Below are 20,547 nucleotides of genomic sequence, written 5' to 3'. Positions count from 1 at the left end.
CGTCAAATTAAAATGCATCTTAACCTTCACATATTTTAATGTTATAAATTCTGAACTGATTTTCATTCATTCACATAATAGTGTGAGTGAAACAATTAAAAACATAGAGTCGGCATTATAACTAAAATCTTTAATCATTCATATGAATGATCTTTGAAATTTAAGAATAAACTTATATTTAAAAGCTTTTGTCCGAATTAAAATAATGTTTCATTGTATTGTCATTGTATTTCAATGTTTTATAAAGAACGCACTAAAACTTTTAATATTGCGTGTTAGATGAAAAAACATCTTTTAGAAACATACAAAAGTGTATTTAGTAATTTATTTTCAATTGGTTACAAATCATATTCAAAGGAACAGTGCCATATAAGTCAGCAGATATTCATCGTGAAATATGTTTAATATCCACTGCAAGTTAAATGGCTTCCTACCGCCAATTCATAAAATACACAATCGATGCCGCGGGCACGAAATAAAATATAAGTTGAAAAGAGTATAGCGAAATTTCCATATAAAATTCTGTGAACATGCGAAATATTTGCAATCGCAAGTTCAATTTATTACCGCATGTTGCATTCCGCAGCCTTGGTGATCCCACACATTCCTTCATCCATAAATGAATATTGTATCTGCATTCGGCACGTTTAGGCTTTACACCCACATTTTATTATTTACAGATTTTATCGAATATAAGATGCTTGATAGTGATCGGTGTTATAGTAATTGATCGTGCGTATTTTCACGATCGAAAGCTTTCTTTCATTCGTCTGCCAAGCGTGGGGATTATGTGTAAAACCTCCCATTAAACGACGCTTTTAGCCGAGTTGTGGATTTTTTTTGCTATTGATGATATACAATATAAAAAAGGAATCTTAATGCCGTGTGGTGATGGCAGATCAGAATACAGTTGTCCCCTCCCCTCTTCTACCCGCGGGTGTCGTACGAGTCGTCTAAGGGAGTATAACGGAGAGCTGGCAGCATCTACTGCGATCAGCAACCCACCTGCCCAGCGTGGTGAGGCCTTTAATCCAGCAGTGGACTGTAATAGGGTGTTGATGATGATGATGAAAAAGGAATCTGTATTACCCGGATAAATTAAAAATGGTCCATCTCCATACATATAACTTAAAGTGAGGTTGTACCTCTTAACTTAATCGGGACATTCCCAATAAAAAACAAGTGCGGTAATGTTCAATAACACGCTCGCGTCTAATTACTTGGTTTATAAGCCTTATATCAATGTAATAAGGTCCACGTTACAAGCAAGTTTGAGGAAAAAATAGTTAGATATGTTGTAGTAAACCTCTTGTACTATACGCCATACCATCTGCATATCAGGTCTTTAGTCAATGCCCCAATTTAAATGAAAATAAAATATTTTCATTATTGATATATCTTACTTGCTACGCAAATGTTTATTCTTGTTAAACTGAATTATGGATGACGATTCAACTTACCAACACGAAAACTAAATGTGACCTCGAGAAATAACGCGGCTTTTACAAAACAGAGCCACTAAGTGCCTCTAAATCAAAAAATGCCTAAGCCGTCTCTAAATCATCTTGTCCTAATCCAAAGGTCGCCTGGCAGAGATCGCTACTAAGTGATAAGACCGCCTTTTGTATTCTACTTCTGTCTTTGTATTTCTATTTCTATTTCTTTGTATTGTTTTTTTTTATTTTCCTAACTTCATAATGGTGGTATAACAAATAAAGAGTTAAATAAATAAATAAATCTTATATCTGATCGTACTGGTCCTTACTTCTGACTAAAGAAACAGTTAAATCGAGACCAAGTTTCAGGTCTGACATAAATTTGTCTCCTTTGGCTCAGCAATGTTAATGATCTATAGATCTCTATCTAAGAAAAAGGGTGGACAACGGTCACTCCGTATGTATGTCTGTCGTCTGCCTGTCGGGTTCCGTTTTTATTTCGAAACCCAAAAAAGTTCATTAGCCAAAAGTATTCTCTGCATCTACAAAAAAAATCTTTTTCAAGGAAACCCTACTCGTATGTATGTAGGTTAGCTGAAGTGGCAACCTCGGAGCAGTTCGTTATCCTCGCCTCACACGCGAAGGATCTCTTTGAATCTTGCACGTGATAAGCTATATCACTGCAGATTGTCGACTATACTTAAATAACTATACTAAAGATATAAGACTTAAAATGTTTACTGTCTGTGACTGACAGTAAACATTTTAAAATCGCTTAAAAGAATTTTATTTATCTAAATATGATATATGTATATGTTCTTTTGTAGGTTTGTATATATTACGTATTTATATACATAAATGTATGTATATATATTGATGGGCATTTAACTTAATTTTGTTTAATTAGTTTATAAAGTGTATTTTATTTATTTTATCACTAGTTATTAACCTTTTGCACTATCCCATTTTCCCTCACTTAATTCTTCCATAGTGTTGTACGGAGGAGATCGCTCAAAGCGATAAGACCGCCTTTGCACATTTTATATTATTATTTTATTTTTGTTATTTATCGTTTTCTCTTTTAATTTGTGCAATAAAGACTTTATATATATACATCTATATAAAAAATAGTTAAAGTGCTGACTGCGGTTAAATGAGATTGTAAGAACTTAATAAATAAGCTATTAATTAGTCTTTCACAGCAAAAAAAATATTAAGAAATAGAGAAAATTTATTGCAACATAACACGAAAAAACACAATACCAGGAAAATATAAATTATTGAGACTTAGTTGTAGTGTGCAAAGGCGGCTTTATCACTGAAAGTGATCTGTCAAGCGCAACTTGAGATATGTTATTCTTGACCGTATTTCTATTCATAACTAAATGGTTTTCTGCTTTATACGAGACAAAGTTTGTGGTTTTGATTATACTGAGTATTTTGGTTGGCTTAACCTCGTTTAAACATTTTTTAATTACTCAATTATTAAATTTTGGTAAAATTATATAATATTGGTCCTAGTGCAGGTAAAAAATTTAAATTTAATTTATTACGAATTGAAATCGAAACTGGTCATATTACCGTCTCATAGCAAAATAAGTCAAAGCAAGAACATAACTCAGTATATAGCATTATACCGTGTATGTATGTTCGTGCTCATAGTTAATCATAAGTGCTCATTTTTTACTACCCCGTCGTATTGAGTGCTAGTGCTGCTAGCAATTGTTATTCAATCTTTCAAATCAAGAAGAAGAAGAAGTTCGTCTACGGACTGACCGAAACACGGAAAAATGCAAATTTTACCAAAGCAAACTGTAAAACCTCGTCAATATATAAGGAAACACAATTAGTAGTTCTATATTTAGGGAAGAGTACGATGCTGGCAATTAACCCGCACGATTTGTGTTTGTTATGCTACATGAAGCATATTATTTGTTTGTATGCATCGTTTGAACACCTGAATAGCTATCTCTTCTGTTATTGACTCTTGACTCATTTGACTCGACTTGACTCACTTGGACCATTTGATTTGATTTTCGTTCGCGAGGATTCATTGTGCTAACATTTGCTACGCAAGCACATTTATTCGCAAACAGTTCTCCTAATATAAGATTTATAAGCACAATCTAAAAGTATTTTTTTTGTGTACCGAATCACCGAAAGAGTTAAATTTATGTTATCGACCTTGCGTTAAAGCTCAATTACATCCTCACTTCTTCTCCAAGCTAAGCTAACAGAATTAACGACTATAATGCCAGCGAAATAAGGTTAAATTTAATTTGATACCATAAAATTTCGATACTCGAGAACGACCCTAAGGTTGCGAGAGTGCAAAACTTATTCCTACTAAGGATAGAACGGTTAGGTAAGGATGGAGCGGTTCGTGCGTGCTGCGGCTATTTTTATTGGATTTCAATCCAAATTTGAACTTGTAAACAACCGCACAAATGTCACTAGCGTGCAAGCGTTATGCAAGTGAGAAGAAAACTGCATTGCATTCAAGATACAAGCTTTAGCGCAAACACTTGTTTGCAAATGAAATCGATAAGAGAACCTTTATTCTTGACAAACTTTCTATGCTTAGTTCAAAATCGAGTAAATGGGCTTTAAATGTTTCATTTTACGAGATTCAGCCAACTAGGGCCGCATTTAGTTCCTACAAGCTTACAGCAATTAGTTCATTGCATGGATTACAGACACAGAATAAAGGAGTTCGTCTATACTGCTTCATGGTATAAGTTATATCGTGAATTCGCCATCTTACATGCCTTGGGACACAGTGGCTTGGCGCGTTGCCAAAATGCGCTGACTCCGCAGCGACTGCATTGTAATCGCAATTTATGGATACAACACTAACTCCCCGGTCCCACGGCTATGGGATATGAGTTCAAATTGCGCTTCAACATGGATAACTTAATGAAAGTAAACACTGAAATTGGTTGGCTTCGGCGCGAACGAATTCATTTGTGGAAATAGTTTTAAAGTAGCCGGTTGAATCATTACATAATCTACTGCCCAGACCCGTCTTTGGAAGTCAAGCATAGACACACGATGCTGCAAAAACCCACTACAAAGCACGGGTTTCTAAATGATAAGGTTTTAGGCCGCAGTTCACCACGCAGTCCAAGTGCGTATTGGTAGACTTCATATGCCCTTGAAAACATTATGGAGAACTCTCAGGCATGCAAGTTTCCTCAATATGTTTCTTTCACTGTCAAAGCAAGTGATATTTCATTGCTTAAAACGCAAATAAAAAAGTTAGAGTTGCGTGCTGGAGTCAAACTGGGCCTCCCCGAACGTAAAACCGAAGTGTTTACCACTAGACTATTACCATATTAATTATAAATAGCTTAACATCAACTACCCATAACCATTTGATACCATCGTGCATCGTTACAGCATATCGTATAGAGTTTAGGGGTTGGCATTAGTTTGCAACGATCTAGTATTTAAGTTCACTCAGTTCGGTCCTTCAAAGTTCTCACAGCCGGATGTTATAACTAGGTTTAGTTCTAGTTGATAGCATGTCTATTGTCTAGCAAAGTTTCGATACCTCAGATGTTTGCTATATGATTTCGCTTTTAATTGCTTTCGATTGGTATTCATACTTACTTAGAAAGCTATCCAAAACTTACTCAATGGCGTCAGTGGCGTGCATAGGGTATGCAGGTGATATAAAATTAAAAATCTCAACACATAAAAAACATCATGTACAACTACACAAAAACATATCAATGAGAACATAAAAAAAGAAAACATCCTTAAAATGAGATAACTAAAAAAATTTTAAAAAAAATAAAAACAAATAAATATAATGGCAGTAACCTAATACTATGTAAGTTTATATGTAATGTAATTGATATTGAGTTTTAATGTGTATAAAGGGTGAAATAGTTCTTCATCAAATAATGAAAAAGGTAAATTAGACGAATAGGCAGACTTGACTTTCCAAAAACGCTAAAAAAAATAGTAGGACCTACTAAAAATAAATGAATTTAGAATTTTATTTAAAAAACTTACCAAACATTTTTATGGATATAAGTATAGTTTGTATAATATTTATGTACACATTTAAAAGCAAGTTCCATATAAAGATTATGGGTTACCTGTTCCAAATTGTAAATTAAGTTTGAAACGTATTAATAAAATCAATTGGTGTTTGTCGGCAGGTGACATAGAAGACTGCATCGTGACGCCTGCGTACCAGGGCCAGTTCACGCCCCTTCCCGAAGCGCTCTGCGACTGCATCATGGATCTCACGTCACAGGTAAAAAGCAAACTTAACATTACACCACTGATACTGTGTAGTATTATAATAAAATATATTCAAATGAAAAAACTGAATAGATTGTTTTGCTGTATCTCATAAACCATGATACTATCACGGTTGAAATTCTCACAGATGATATATTCTGTAGCCGCTATAGTAACGAATAAAAAAAACGGTATAGAATAAATATTTAAGGGCGCTCCTATATAACAGACATGTTTTTTTGGCCGATTTTATAGCTAATATCAGAAATCCCAAAATTTCTTCAGAAACGGGATCATGATACTATCTTCAAAAAGTCATCGAACATGGCGCATGTTATATACTTTAATTAAATGTAAATAACCTTTGAAATAAAATATCTTGAGTTTCATATAAAATGCGATAATACTTTTTCCCCAAACTAGTTTTTTTATGGTATAAATTTATGTCGCTATCTTTACCTTTTTTTTTTAAAGGTCTAAGAACTTATTTTATTTGGATACACAAAAAGTGGCATACAATTTCATATTTTTATCATTGGATGTTTAATCAAAGCTTTTTATGTTTTAAACTTGATTGGTCAAACGAGTTTAGTGGTATGCAAAATATATTGTAAATCCGGATTAGATTGATATTAAAGGCGCAACTGAGGAAAACAAACAATTTTTTTTTGCCATACTACTTATTTTTTGTGTTTCTATGTAAAACGAAAAAATATATATTAAAATAATCATTTATTGCGCGTATACGAGTAGTTCAGGTCACAGTGTAGTTGAAGTTATATACCTACATATAGTTAATATGCTACATAACAGAAATTAAAAAATCGACCGCGTACTTAAGCTATATTCATAAAGCATCTACGCAGGACAATAGGAAACGAATATGTTTACAAAATAGACAATCAGACTGATTTTATATGCACAGCCAATGTCTACTTTATTGCTCTCTTTTATATGAATATAAAGCAGTCTATGGGACTCCAAAATGGCGAATGACCAAACATTAATGCAGCGGATACTAAAGCTGACCTCACAGCATCGTTATTTAGGGATGGTGTATGAAAAAACTACGATAAAACGCGTATGGTACAAGTAGCAGACAAACAATACGTTCTTGCATATAATTTATAATCACACTTTGAAGAAGATTTTTGGTGACATGTGGAAATAGTTTATATTATTTTCTAGGTACTTATTGCTCAGGTTTTGCAGAGCTTTTTTTTTTCAGAGCTCGTCCGGGAAAGTACCTACAACGATGCTTTTTTGCGACACCAAACACTATTATTTCAATGTTATCTTCCGGTTTGAAGGGTTGCCTGTATAAATGCTCATGAGGCTTAACATCTACGCGTCAGGTTGAGGGGCACAGGCCAGTAGGATCCAGGATGTTCTCCTCGTATGCATCGCGAAGGTTTGCTCTGTTTATAGACAATGGTTTTTCACTTAACTTAAGATGGGCCACCTGTCTGATCCATCAGTTATTACAATTTAAAAAAATATATTTAAACTTCCAAGAAATAGCTTTTTGGCCGATTTTTATCAAAATCTTTTATGCCGTAGGTTTGTACTCTACAGGTTTCATCAAAATGTTGTGAATTTTTTTAATTTGTTGTTTAAGTAACCTAAGCAAATACAATATGATATCTGATACATAGATACATTCTGGACATTTTGTCTGTTTGGAACGTAGTAGACAGATACAAATGTACATATGTTAATTTGATTTAACGCGTGCTTGTAGTTTTAACAGGTTAGTAGGTATTTTAAACTAATTGTCCGTTTTGGACTCATACGAAATAAATCCCAGGTTAGTTTGATTTTGTCGCAGTTACGAGTTCAATTTGAACTTTTGAGTCTCTTACCAGATTTTAATCATCAATAAATCATCTTCATCGAGTGTCCAAAATTGCTCCAAAGATAAAAGATAAACAACCCAAAACAGAATTGCTGTTTCAAAGAGGCCTAGGAAATATTGACATAATCATCAGTGCCCAAGTGTACTTAAAATTGGACCATAGCCTAAAATATGCGGCAGGGCAGGTTAGCACACTGGAAACCGGAATGGTATTTTTATTTCACATTTCATGGCCAACCGTCATCATTCCGGTATTAGGCTCGCATCGGATTCGGTATGCAAAAATCCTGTTATAAGTGTAGCTGCACCCAAAACAACCGAATTTATTCAATATAAAAGCTCTAAATAACGGGCCTTGGTTTGTGATATCTGTGCCGATTTTGCGTCGAATACCTGTGAGCATTCTCCTGTATTCTGAAACAGTAATACATTGATCTCTGAAAATTACCATTTGAAGTGGTGAACATATTGTGTCTGTACGTACTACATAATGATAACGATTATGAAACCAGGAGATGTCTTAGCACCGGCTTAGTATCAATACAAGACTAAAGCGTAATGCTCCCGTATTTATATCTACACGAATATTTGTTGTAAAATATAATTTGGATTATTTCTTGAAAACTATTCAATAAATTAAGAAATAATACTTTGCACATTTGTGAAAAATGTGATAAATTTACTAACATATCTGGCGCGTGTTAACATATGGTTATCGAAAGTTTAATCATTTACCAACTCTATTAAATTACGATAATTATAAATTTGGCAGATTTATCATTAAAAAAAAACTATCAAACCGTAAAACTTAGTCCTACGAAAAGGGCTGATTTTCAATTGAAAATTATTTCTTAACAATAGTTTTTAAACATTCAGATAGATTGACTATCCTACAGCTTATCTTAAGTAAAACTTAACCCGTTACAATAGCCTAATTAAGTTCGGTTAGTCAATAAATAAATAAGCTATTGATGTTTTACAATTCTTTAAATAACTTCCACTTTCGAGCTAGATAGAGACCTAAAGATAGAGTGAGCCCTAAAATCACTGAATGTAATTTAATATTAGCCCTTGAATTTCACAACAAAACAGCCGATACCCCAGCCGAGGGCTATAACTTAAAGTGCGATACGATTACTGAATAATCATTTTATAATAAACAATTTAGACCAGCATTCCGATGCATAATTTACTAAATTTGTCAAGCCACTTTAGGTTCCTTACACACTTGATACTCCATGTATACTTTAACGATTGCCATTGAGTTTTATTAATAGAAATGCCATTCATCACTAGCTAGCGGCTAGTTCTTGATCACGCAGAAACTGTAATATATCCCAGCACGGCTAGCATGAGCAAGAGACAAATTTCTCCCCGGGGAAAGGATACAAATTATCTTCTCCCACAGCTTTATCAACTCTCTGAGCACTGGCATACAAATGGAAATAATATCCAAATAATATATGTATAATAATAAACTGGGGTAAACTTCTCCTAATCCCTGTTTCTGTGCTTTAGCAGGTGGGCACGTTAATTATATCTATTGTCAGGGGTATAATCGGGGGATATAATGTTTGTCTCCTGCCTGTACTAGCACTGCTGTAATGAAATAAACAGTACCTCTAGAGCGCACCGTTGGTGTAGATGAGGTTAAGTACCCAGATAATACCAACTTATTTAACCTTGACTTTACTCGAAATACATTTTCTAGTTATGCGATTGTGATCGACAAATTGTCTACTAGGATTGAACAAAACTTGTAAATACCGAGTGTGCTAAGACCCTAAACCCTTTCGCAACTGAATCGCAATCTTCAACAATAGAATGTCGCCGTCCCGCAGGTCTCACTCTAAATACCAAATGTGGGCTGGAAATTTGAACCGGATAATGAGACGTTTAGATCACACGATTTGTATATTGAATTGGAATTATCTTAACAAGGAAATAACGGTGTGGAAAGTTTATGCAATTTTGTTGGTGTTATTTAAATTCTAACGCTGATCGGCTGTAATAATATACTGGGAGATATAGTTGCCTGCGGGTTTGTTAGCGTGGTTATACTTGAGACGCTATGCTGTGTCAACTGTGCTTGAAAACTGGCCTCAAAACTGTTTGAGTGCGGCCAGTCTATCCACGGATCGAATTTAAACAAAACAAATGACAGATCGTGAATATTTTAGATTAGGTTTAGTTATTTTAGTATTTTAGAGGGAAACAACGTAATTTTTCTTTGAATTTTTTTCAAAATAAAAATCTTTAATCCTAAAACTAAGACTTAGTTTTAAGATTAAAGACATTTATTCTTAAAAGAAACAGTTTCACTTAATGAGAAATTAAAATTAACATAAGTGGTAATATATTATCTAGTTAGTGTGATACAAAAACAAAACAAACACAAAAATACAAAATGTGGCGCGTTTATAATATGCTTTTTTAAGCTTGTTTTTAAATGATTTAAAAGATTTCTCGCAAAAAATCTCTCTGGGTAGACTGTTTATAGTAGTGCTCGCTCAACCTGTATAGTCTTCTGTATATAAATAAAAATTTATTTTAATTTTACAACACGACTAAAATTTTGTAATTAATTTTGTATTCTACAGCATTGTTGTGTTACGGCCTGAAGGGCGTGGTTGCGATGTAATTATAGGCACATGAGGTTTCCTACACCTCAGGTAGACTCACTGTGGCATTTTGTGGGCATTGCTCCTGGCATGCCCTACGGAGTTTTTTCTCTGTTTATAGACCATAGTTTTCCACTTAATGTTGACCAATTGCTTGGTTTGCCAATTTTTAGTATGAATGGTTAAGTAACAATTATTCATCGTAAAGTCAACATCTCCTGAGGATGCTCCAGTTTCAGAGCGAAACGTGCGTAGAAGGTACATTGCCGAAGATCTGTTTGGTGTGGAGTATTGAAGAAATTATAAATTACACCATACCATATCGCAAATTAAGCTTAATATTCATAATAATTTTTAATATACAAAAAAAGAAATGTTATTTATAAAGTAATGGGACATTTAATCAATCAAAACTACTTTATGGCATACAAAAATAAAATATAAATCAAACAAATAACAAAGGTACAAGCAATTTAAATTTGTGCAACAAAAGCGGCCTTATCAACCTTCTTCCAGGCAACCATTTGGGGCGTGAGGATTAGGTCAGTAATATGAATTATGTAGATACCTATATTATTAGCGACATGAAAGCGACACGAAGAGTGTGTTTAGCGCGCATTATAAAAGTCCCCGATAATTTAACGTTTACACGGGCGGTTTGGCAGTGCAAAGTAAATCACAACCGGTTTGTCGCTAACTAAGGCAGATAATTCATAGTTCGAGAGATGGCTGTGAATAAAGTGGCAACGCAATGCCATCAAGCGATTCAGCGATCCGGTATGATGCCGCGTAGAAAACGATTTGAGTTGGTGTTTAAAATTACAGCCGTACCCTTAAAACGTTAGCTTGTTAACATTTTAGAATGCTTCATCACTTACCACTAGCTAAGGTTGCAACATCTCCATATATGTAAATTATCAAGCGCATACCGAAGTGTTTTTTTTTTTTTTTTACTAGTGGACCGTCGCGACTTCGTTCGCATATGAGTCAATCGAGAATCTAGAATAGATCTGGTGAAACATGAACATCATAATCATCGTGGCTAGCTATGTACCTACTATTAATTTGCGTGGTATACTGAGCTAGTAAGTTGTCATTATTTTAGTTGATACATCCTTACATACACACATACATACATACATCCACCCTCACAAACTATTGCATTTATAATATTAAGTAGTATGGTACGCATGTATCGTTGTCCCATATGCCTTGTTACTTGCTGTTAGCTCCTTCACAGGGCACACAAGGAACACGCCCTGCAACATGCCGCCCTGTGTTCATTAATTTGAGGCGTAGGTGTTAAGCCTCATGTGCCCGTAATTACACCCTTCAGACCGGCAGGGTGATTACGTTTCTCGCGACAGCAATGCGACAGGCGTAAGTCTTGCAATTACTGCTGTCAAACGTCACTTTTGTTTATTTATTGTAGGAAAAGTGACGTTTGACAGCAGTGATTGCAAGATTTACGCCTGTCGCATTGCTGTCGCGAGATACGTAATCACCCTGCCGAACACAGGGTTGTTACAATGCTGCTTACCGGCAGAAATAAGCATGGCGATAGTCCGCACATGCTCTGTCACAAAAAGCTCTCCTGCTTCTTACGTGTTTATCTGTAGCTTACCCTATATACTGCTGTTTCACACTTCTCCATATTCACTCCATTTTTATAATTCAATCAATTAAAAAAAATAATTAATAACGTTACAGTTTGGTCGGTCAATCGAAGATGGTCGCAACCACAAAATGGAGGCACAAATTTCTTTCACAACTCCCTGAATATGAATGTCAAATGAAAGGGCTCAACTAATAGAATAATGTACACTATATTAAAAGTCTGTGGTTTTAAATTTTTCATTTAAATACTTTATTTTACCTTTTTTATCTCTCAGTTTATTAGACAGCCATTTGTATGGTTAATGTTAATCCACATTCACATATCTTACAACTGCCTCTCAAACTATAAGTAAGGCGGACAATTTAGGACTTGTCCCGGTCTTGTATCGATTAAATATGCAATCGATATACGCCTATCCACCTTTCTCTGGAATTTGCATCGACTTTATCGTGAGATGAGATTAGCCTTTGATTATCGCGACTAATTGCATTAATTATTTGCACGTACGTTGTCTTTCCTTGTACCTACACTTTTCAGAATTAAAGAGATTAAAATATAACTTTTTCATCGCACTCCAGTAAAATTGTGTGGCGATTATTTTTGAAAAATTATTATATACCTCACCATATACCTGTGTATATACCTACCAACAATATGTTTTCTCGCATACTTACATTGCGAGCATGATGATGTTGTTTCTTTTTATTTTCGTGTTTCAGTCCCTAATCTGCTATTTAAGACGAATGTGCAGTCGAGTCGACGAGGCTTTATAGAATAGAACAATAATAAATAAATAAGGAATTCTTCATAAACAAAAAAAAATGCTGTTTTTTAAGCTCAGAAACGGCTAGTTTAAGAAAATTTTTTGGAATAGGTGTTATGAAATTCACCGGGGCATGTAGTCAAACTTCAAGTTACTACATCAAGTTAGATAAACGACGCACTTAATCGAAGGTGTTGGAATAAAATTTATTTAACTGATATTTCGATAAGGGCACCCACAAAAACGCACTTATTTTTTATCAACCATGCTATTGATGTAAAAAAAGGTATTCATATAAAAAAGCTTGTATTATAGAAGTATTCTTGCCTTTATTTTTCTATGTATATAATTTTTAACGCGAATTTTAATATCTGTATGTTAGTTTATCTTCTTTATTTCGTTATTGATGCAGACACACTTAAACAAATAAAAGAATTATTAACAAAAAGAGACAAACTTAGTGAAAATTCTTAACGACTTGCAAGAGTTAATTAAGGATCTGGATATAATGAGGCAAACCGCGGAGATAACTGGTTTAATTATGGAAAAAGTGCCGAGTATATACAAAACTTGAACTTTATATTTAAAAAAAAAAATTGTTGGCTAAAAACATACTGCACCTTGGGACTCTAATAACTATCCATTCTCCAAGCTAGCCTCGCCCACTTTCATTGCAGCTTCGCTACTTGCTGAGCAATATGAATAACTCAGGATGTGAACCTGCGACTCTCTGGCAATCACAGCCTGAGCGCTTTAACCATTTAAAAATTTGATTTTTTTTAAATTTACTGTGTAACTGTTGAATTAAACTAACTTAATACTATCCCTATCCCTATCCCTAATAATATTATAAATGTCAATGTAAGTTTGTTTGTTACGCTTTCACGCAAAAACCACTTAACCGATCCCCATGAAACTTTGTACCCATATTCCTGAAAGTGTTAGAAGTAATATAGGATACTTTTCATTCCGACATTAAGTTCGGTTCCTTTGGGAGAGGGGATGAAAGTGTTTGAAGATTTTACAACATAACTCCGACAAATTATAACCGATTTAAATAATTAGTTTTGTACATAGAGGTTATAATATTTGTTTAATTTTGCCTAAACTTTGTGTAGATCTGATAAATGTGGTTTGAGATAGAGGACAGAACTCTTTAGCGAACAGAAGCAAACCCCTCATTTAAGGAAAATTGAATGCCGCATCAAAAAACAAAATAAAACGCAGACGAAGTCGCGGGCAACAACTAGTTAATAATATGAAATAAAAAAACTTGATAAAAAATCAAGTTGCGGATAAAGTCCATATCAAACAATCCAAGTAGCTAATACAAGTGTCACATTAATTATGAACACCTCATTATTCATTTCGCACTATCAGGAAACTAATTTACATATTACGTACCGATATGATAGCTATCGAGAACTTGAGTTTTCAATTGAAATACGCCTCTCTTACCCGAAGGTCGTAGGATATCAGTGTCCAAGGAGATCTAGATAATAAATCTACGTTGATTGATGAATATGCGCATTAAACTGGAGTGGATTTCTTTAAATAACATATTGAAATTCAGATATTGAGATAACAGATAAAATAACTGCTGTCGCTATTAAGAATTGGTTAAGACACTTCATCATTTACAGTAACTAAACTAACAGACACCTGTGTCTACGTTCGCTGTTTTCCTATTTCCTAAGTTATTGGTGGAGGTATCTCATCATTATCAACTAGAAGGGTTAGGGCCGTAGTCTACTCTGGCCAAGTGCGGATTGGTAAACTTCACACGCTCTTGAAAACATTATAAGGACTCTGAGGCATGTAGGTTTCCTCACGATGTTTATTTTTACCGTTGAAACAAGTGCTATTTAATTGCTTAAAACACACATAACTCCGAAAGTTACGGATGCGTGCCGGGGATTGAACACGGTGCAGACAAAGGGAAGCCAAAGCATTAGGTTATTACCGCTATTTCCTCGTAAGACGCTTCAACTACAAAAACTTAAATGAATAAAAAGAAATATACTACGACAATACACACATCACATCGCCATCTAGCACCACAGTAAGCGTTAGCTTGTGTTATAAGTTCTAATTAACTGATGAATAATATACATAAATACTTATAATATACGGGGACCGAGGTCCGACCATTACTTATAAAAATATTGCAAGCGCGATGCAGGATCTTTGTGGCGCCATCTAGTTTGGTAATGTAGAGACCGCCACACTATAAACAATTTTCTCTATCTTTGCAGGGGCAATCCGCAACACTAGAAAGTATAAGAACCTCACTCTCGTCGAAGTTCCCCTCGATGCAGACACCCTCTCAAGAGGTAGTCTACGACACGCTCGCTCAACTGATGCAGGAACGAAAAATCTACCAGACATCCAGAGGATTCTTCATCGTGACACCCGAGTAAGAGCTATTGAGTCTAATAAATTTAAGTTCATCACCTTTTTCATCGATCCATCACTTCGGGAGAAGCGTTTTTCATTTGTTTCTGATACGATCCGCTAAGGTGTGGAACGTTAGTCTAGTATCTGCATTTCCTACAATGTTCCTTTCAAAGCAAGTATGAAAAGGCATTTTTAATGCAGTTGTTACAGAGGATTTTTCCGCACTAGTGGTTTTTAATTTTCCCAGAGTATTAGGAGAGGCTGCCTGATTGTACGGAATGCTCTTCCTTAAAACTCTTTTAAACAACGTTCATTTATTTTGCAAAGCGGCAATTTCGAGTCATTTCCTATTATTTCTTGGCAAGCGTATCCCAATGATATCAAGCATCCTATAATGCTTTCTATCTGGTAAAAATGAAAAAGATTTGATACCTATTATTTCCCATTATTGTTGGTCATGTTGTTCATGGGTCTCCTCCCACAATAAGAAGGGTTAGGCCGAAGTCCACCACGCTGGCCCAGTGCGGATTGATAGACTCCACACACCTTCGAGAACATTATGAAAAACTATCAGGCATTTAGTTTCCCTCGTGATGTTTTTCTTCACCGTTAAAGCAAGTGATATTTAATTACTCAAAACGCACATAACTTAGAGAAGATAGCGGTGGGTGCTGGGATTCGAAATCGGCGCCCCGAAAGTGAATCCGAAGTCCTAACCACTGGGCTATAACCGCTTACCTAACTTTAAATGCGTCAAACTCGACAATACTTTAAACTATAGCTACGAGATGGGTAAGTATTTTTTGCTAACACTATCCCACAGTAAATTAATTCTTAGATGTTAAGTATACTTTTCCTAGTTTAAGAAGTCGTGACTAGGATATCTAGGTTTAAGATTAAGATCATAAAAATGCAACAGCAAATGTGCAATGCGACAACATTTTAAATTCCAATTTTGTTAACAAATACTTACTGCAGAGAGCTCCGAACAAGGTAAGTGGCGCAAGTGTCGATTTTATCACCGAGTTAAAGAGCAGTTAAATTTTATACTCCGGATTATAGATATCACATCATTGACTTAATAACATACAGAATCCTCATTCAGCGATTATTGTATGCAGTGCATTGTGTCCAAAAAAAACTGAAAAAGCTCGCCCACGTCTCACTTTACACACGCGAAATGTTGCTAGCTCATAAACTTTTGCCTATTTTATATGATAAACACTTAGAACATTAGATGTTAAATGGTTACTGTCATCTGCTAAATGGTATAAAGTGACTAACCGTTTGTTCGACAAACCATACTATAGTGGAGTGGTTTTTTATGCTTCAATATTAGTTGTCTACACGGTTTCTGTATGTTCTTAACAATGTGTATCATATTTTAGATATCAGTTTATCTTTACTTGTACTAATGCAATTGGATTTAAACTTTGCGCTTATTCGAATGTATAAGCGCAAAGTTTAAATCCATGTTTAGAATGTTTTTTTGTATCCTTTATGTAAATTACATAAAGGATACAAAAAAATAAGAACTTGTAGAGAAATGAAAAAATATATATAAAAAACTAACTGCAGCCTGCTTTTTGCGTCCTGTTTTATTAACTTTTTTTACAAAATCCCATGGGAACCGTTAGTTTTCCTTAGATAAAATACTTTTTATCCCAGAGTCTATGTAACTCTGCGTCCTTTCAACTTACTCTTTACAAAAATCTAGTTTATTGTTTGCTTAGTTAGGGCATTAAATAGGGAAGAACAAACAAACAAACTTTCGCATTTATAATATTAGTAAGGATTAGAACTCGAGGTTTACCGCCCGCTATCCGGACAGTTAAGCATTTTAGGAATATTATTATTGCTATATTACGAGTCAGACGCATCGTGCGTGCAAATTAGTTACGATTTCGTCGTCAAATTTGACATTGCATCTATATCGAGGTCACAAACAGAACAATTTGAACCAAAACAATATTTAAATTGAATGGATTATTAAATCATACTTAATCATACATTATTTAACAGCAATAGGTCACGTAGCTGGATTGTATCATGAATGACGTATTTTAAATTCATTCAGTTGTTTTTTTTAAGTAGGAAGTCAGTTAAGCGGTCATCGAAACGAAATCATTATCAATGCAGAACAGGGTAAAGGTCTCACAGAATGACATGAGTTTAGACCGTAGTCAATCACGCTGACCCAGTCTGAAATAGTAGACTTCAACTTTGAGAACGTTATGGAGAACTCTCAGGCATGCGGGCTTTCTAACGATGTCATTCTCCACCGTAAAAGAAAGTCATATATATTTCATCATCATCATCATACCAACCAATTACAGGCCCACTACAGGGCACGGGTCTCCTCCCACAATGAGTAGGGGTTAAGGCCATAGTCCACCACGCTGGCCCAGAGCGGATTGGTGGACTCCACACACGTATGGAAAACTCTCAGGTAGTTTCCTCACGATATTTCCCTTCACCGTTGAAGCAAGTGATATTTTAATCGGTTAAAACGCACATATCTTAGGAAAGTTAGAGGTGCTGGGATTCGAACTCGGGCCGAGTTCGAATCCCACCTCCCGCACCCGAAAGTGAAATCGAAGTCCTACCCACTGGGCTATCACCGCTGTAAAAATAATGTTTATGATCTTTGGAGTGATTTGATGATATGCTTAAATAAACCAGACAATGCATGTAAACTAACAACATAAAGGTTTACACTCGTATTGCGTAGAAGGTCGGTTTACACTCACTTTAATAATATGCTATTGAATGATAAAATCAAGAGATACGTTAATATGATAATGCACTGCAGTGTTAACACACAATCCGCGGTAATTGGCTTGTGGGCGTCTATGCTAATGTCTTCAGACCTCTATACTTATTTTAATAGCTTAATTTATACTCAGATGTATCTTTAAATCTGCCATTTTTCTAACATCACTTCTTAAATCTCTTAAAAAGTATTTGATGGAGAAAGCTGTATATTTTTGTAAAATCCATCATACATTACTGCCTCATTCGTTCAGTTTTTAGAATTTGTTACTAGAGAGCACGAGTTCCTTGGTTCAATTCCTAGATAAAGCCAAGTAAATAAATATTGTTTAAGGCCATAGTCCACCACGCTGGCCTAGTGCGGATTGGTGGACTCCACACACCATTATGGAAAACTCTGAGGCATGCAGGTTTCCTTACGATGCAATGTCTTGCTTCACCGTAAAAGCAAGTTATATTTCGTCATCATCATCATATCAACCCATTACCGACCCACTGCAGGGCATGGGTCAAGCATTTTTTTTTTTTAACCCATAACGCCAGGATAACGTTTGTCATGTGCAGCACAACATTAAAAATGGTTCCAGCTCAGTTTAGCGCTACATGCCAAACGAATAGCATTGTATGTTTCTCTCCCTCGTATGTTTGTTGTTTCTCCCTCTCCCTCAGAAGTTTACAATGTACATAGACATACCAAACATGAAAATATACATTAGGTATACCAAAGATTTCTTTGAAATATTTTAGAATTTAAATCAGCGGTCATAAAATGTGTTAAGTAAGAAAAGTGAGTTGAAATGCCATCAATTTATCTGATATTAGTGCCGTTTCATATAATTTTTACAACTTTCTATTTTTATTATCGTCCCATCCAACTTAAGATTTGTCATTTTATTAATGATTTAACGATTTCCTTTTGTAAGGATCTCAGAGCTCTATAATCTTTTTGTTCATCACTATGTATTGTTTGCTCCCTCCTATAACAGAAGATGACAATAACATACATTATACACAAGATAGCTTTCAAATATTTTAGAAGTTTAATCAACGGACGCCAAATGTGTTAAGTTAAGAAATGGGCTGGTTACTGTTAATCCTATGTAAATCTTTTTTGGAAGATTTTACTGTCATTTTTAAAACTTTCTATATTTTTATTCATCATATTATGGTCAACTTGAGATCTGCCAATTTTAATAGTTCTTAAGATAAGATGATTTATTTCTAACTCATCATTTTATCGCTCTTGGTATTTTTTTCTGTCACTATTTCCTCAGTAGGGATTTCCATACACTGTGACTGGCTTGTAATGCTGGTGCAAACGGCTCTCTGTAATCTATTTTATTGATAAACGAATCCACAAATTCGGCTACTCCAGATACTTTTTCTTATTCATCTACTAGCTATTGCTTTACCTTTATTGCGGTGATGTTAAAGTCTAAGGTGGTAGCAGCGTAACCTTTTTAGGATATGACAGTTTTAATTAATCCCTACCCCGAACGGTTTCTATGTAACATCGCAACCGAACCCTCCAACCAGAGAGACTTGGGATTCCAACGAGTTCTGAGTTCGCAACTCGTTGAGTTTTCTAAGCAAACGACAATTAACTTGGTTCTTCTACAGAACTACATTTCTAGTCCGATTACGTATACTTCGAGTATAACTGAGCTGTCTCTATCGCCCATTAGGATCGCCTTTACTATTCATGGCTTCACTCAATCTATCCATTAAAAAATATGATTGTCAAATTTACATGTCCTTGCAACCACCAAATATTGGTAATAATCGCTGATATAGTCGTTTTTATATTTGTCTTTCTTCGACACTGTAGAGAGACAAAAAACTGACATGTTTACTGTAGACTTACATGAGCTGAAAATTATCACGTAGCTCAATTTAATATTACTTTTAAAATTACTGATATCTTATTTGCATCAGTACATAATTTTGAAAGAACCACTTTTTATAGGAAAATTTTGTGTCAATCATTGTAGTAATATAAGTCGTCAATATTTAATGTAGTTTTTGACAAGTCATTTGGAGACTTACTATATTAATAGCATTCCGTTTAAGGCCACTAGGATCAACAACGCTTCATCCATCAAAATACCTTTAAATTACTATCCGAAGATAGTAATATAAGTGTTTCATACGTATGAATGCATGATAAATTAGATTTAGATTGTGATGTCAAATAATTTTATAAATTATATTGTAATTTCAAAGAATTGGCGCTTAGTCGATTGATTGCATTTATAGTGATCATAATAAAGTGATAGAGTCGATTATTGGTCAATGGCGATTACAAAATGTAGGAATTGCAGGCACGTTTACAAATCTAATAAGTATAATGCTTTATGATATGTACTTATATTGTTTCGAAAGATAATAGATTGAGTTTGTTCAATTAACATGACTGTATTATCAAATAATTAGATGCAAGAATTATGATTTTAATTGCTTTGGAATCAATATCGTCAGATGTAATACCGTTAAAGACGACAACTCCATTTGTGCCTTCGTGAAAAGACATGATAAAACGAAGAAGTTTTGGTGGGCATCCAATACGCTCAAGTGCAGTGAATAATCCCGCTCTGCTTATTGAATTGAAGGCTTTATTCAAGTCAACAAATGCAACAAGCAGAGGGGTCCTTTGCTCACGGAATTTCTTCTGCAACTGGCGAACGGTGAAAACTATGTCTATTGTGGAACGGCGAGAACGAAAACCACATTGTGCTTCAGGGTAAACACAGTCTGCCAGCCTTTGTAGCCGCCCCAAAATTTATGTATTTACTTTTCAAAATAGTAAATACATGAATAATTTAATAAACCAA

At 34.8% G+C, this 20,547-nt stretch overlaps 1 protein-coding gene across 1 annotated transcript in view; it reads left to right on the top strand.

Annotated features, from left to right (window-relative positions):
* Positions 1 to 20,547, top strand: part of LOC120625902 (putative uncharacterized protein DDB_G0286901) — a 266,693-nt gene that overhangs the window by 199,854 nt on the left and 46,292 nt on the right. The window contains exons 4-5 of the mRNA XM_039893168.1: positions 5,606 to 5,703; positions 14,803 to 14,963. Coding sequence (XP_039749102.1) covers positions 5,606 to 5,703; positions 14,803 to 14,963 — 259 coding nt within the window. The remainder of the gene's footprint in view (positions 1 to 5,605; positions 5,704 to 14,802; positions 14,964 to 20,547) is intronic.

Source organism: Pararge aegeria, chromosome 8 (assembly GCF_905163445.1).
Source record: "Pararge aegeria chromosome 8, ilParAegt1.1, whole genome shotgun sequence".
In the NCBI taxonomy this organism is placed as follows: domain Eukaryota; kingdom Metazoa; phylum Arthropoda; class Insecta; order Lepidoptera; family Nymphalidae; genus Pararge; species Pararge aegeria.
Note: the sequence above shows the minus strand (reverse complement) of the source record. Positions and strands in the feature narration are given on the sequence as shown.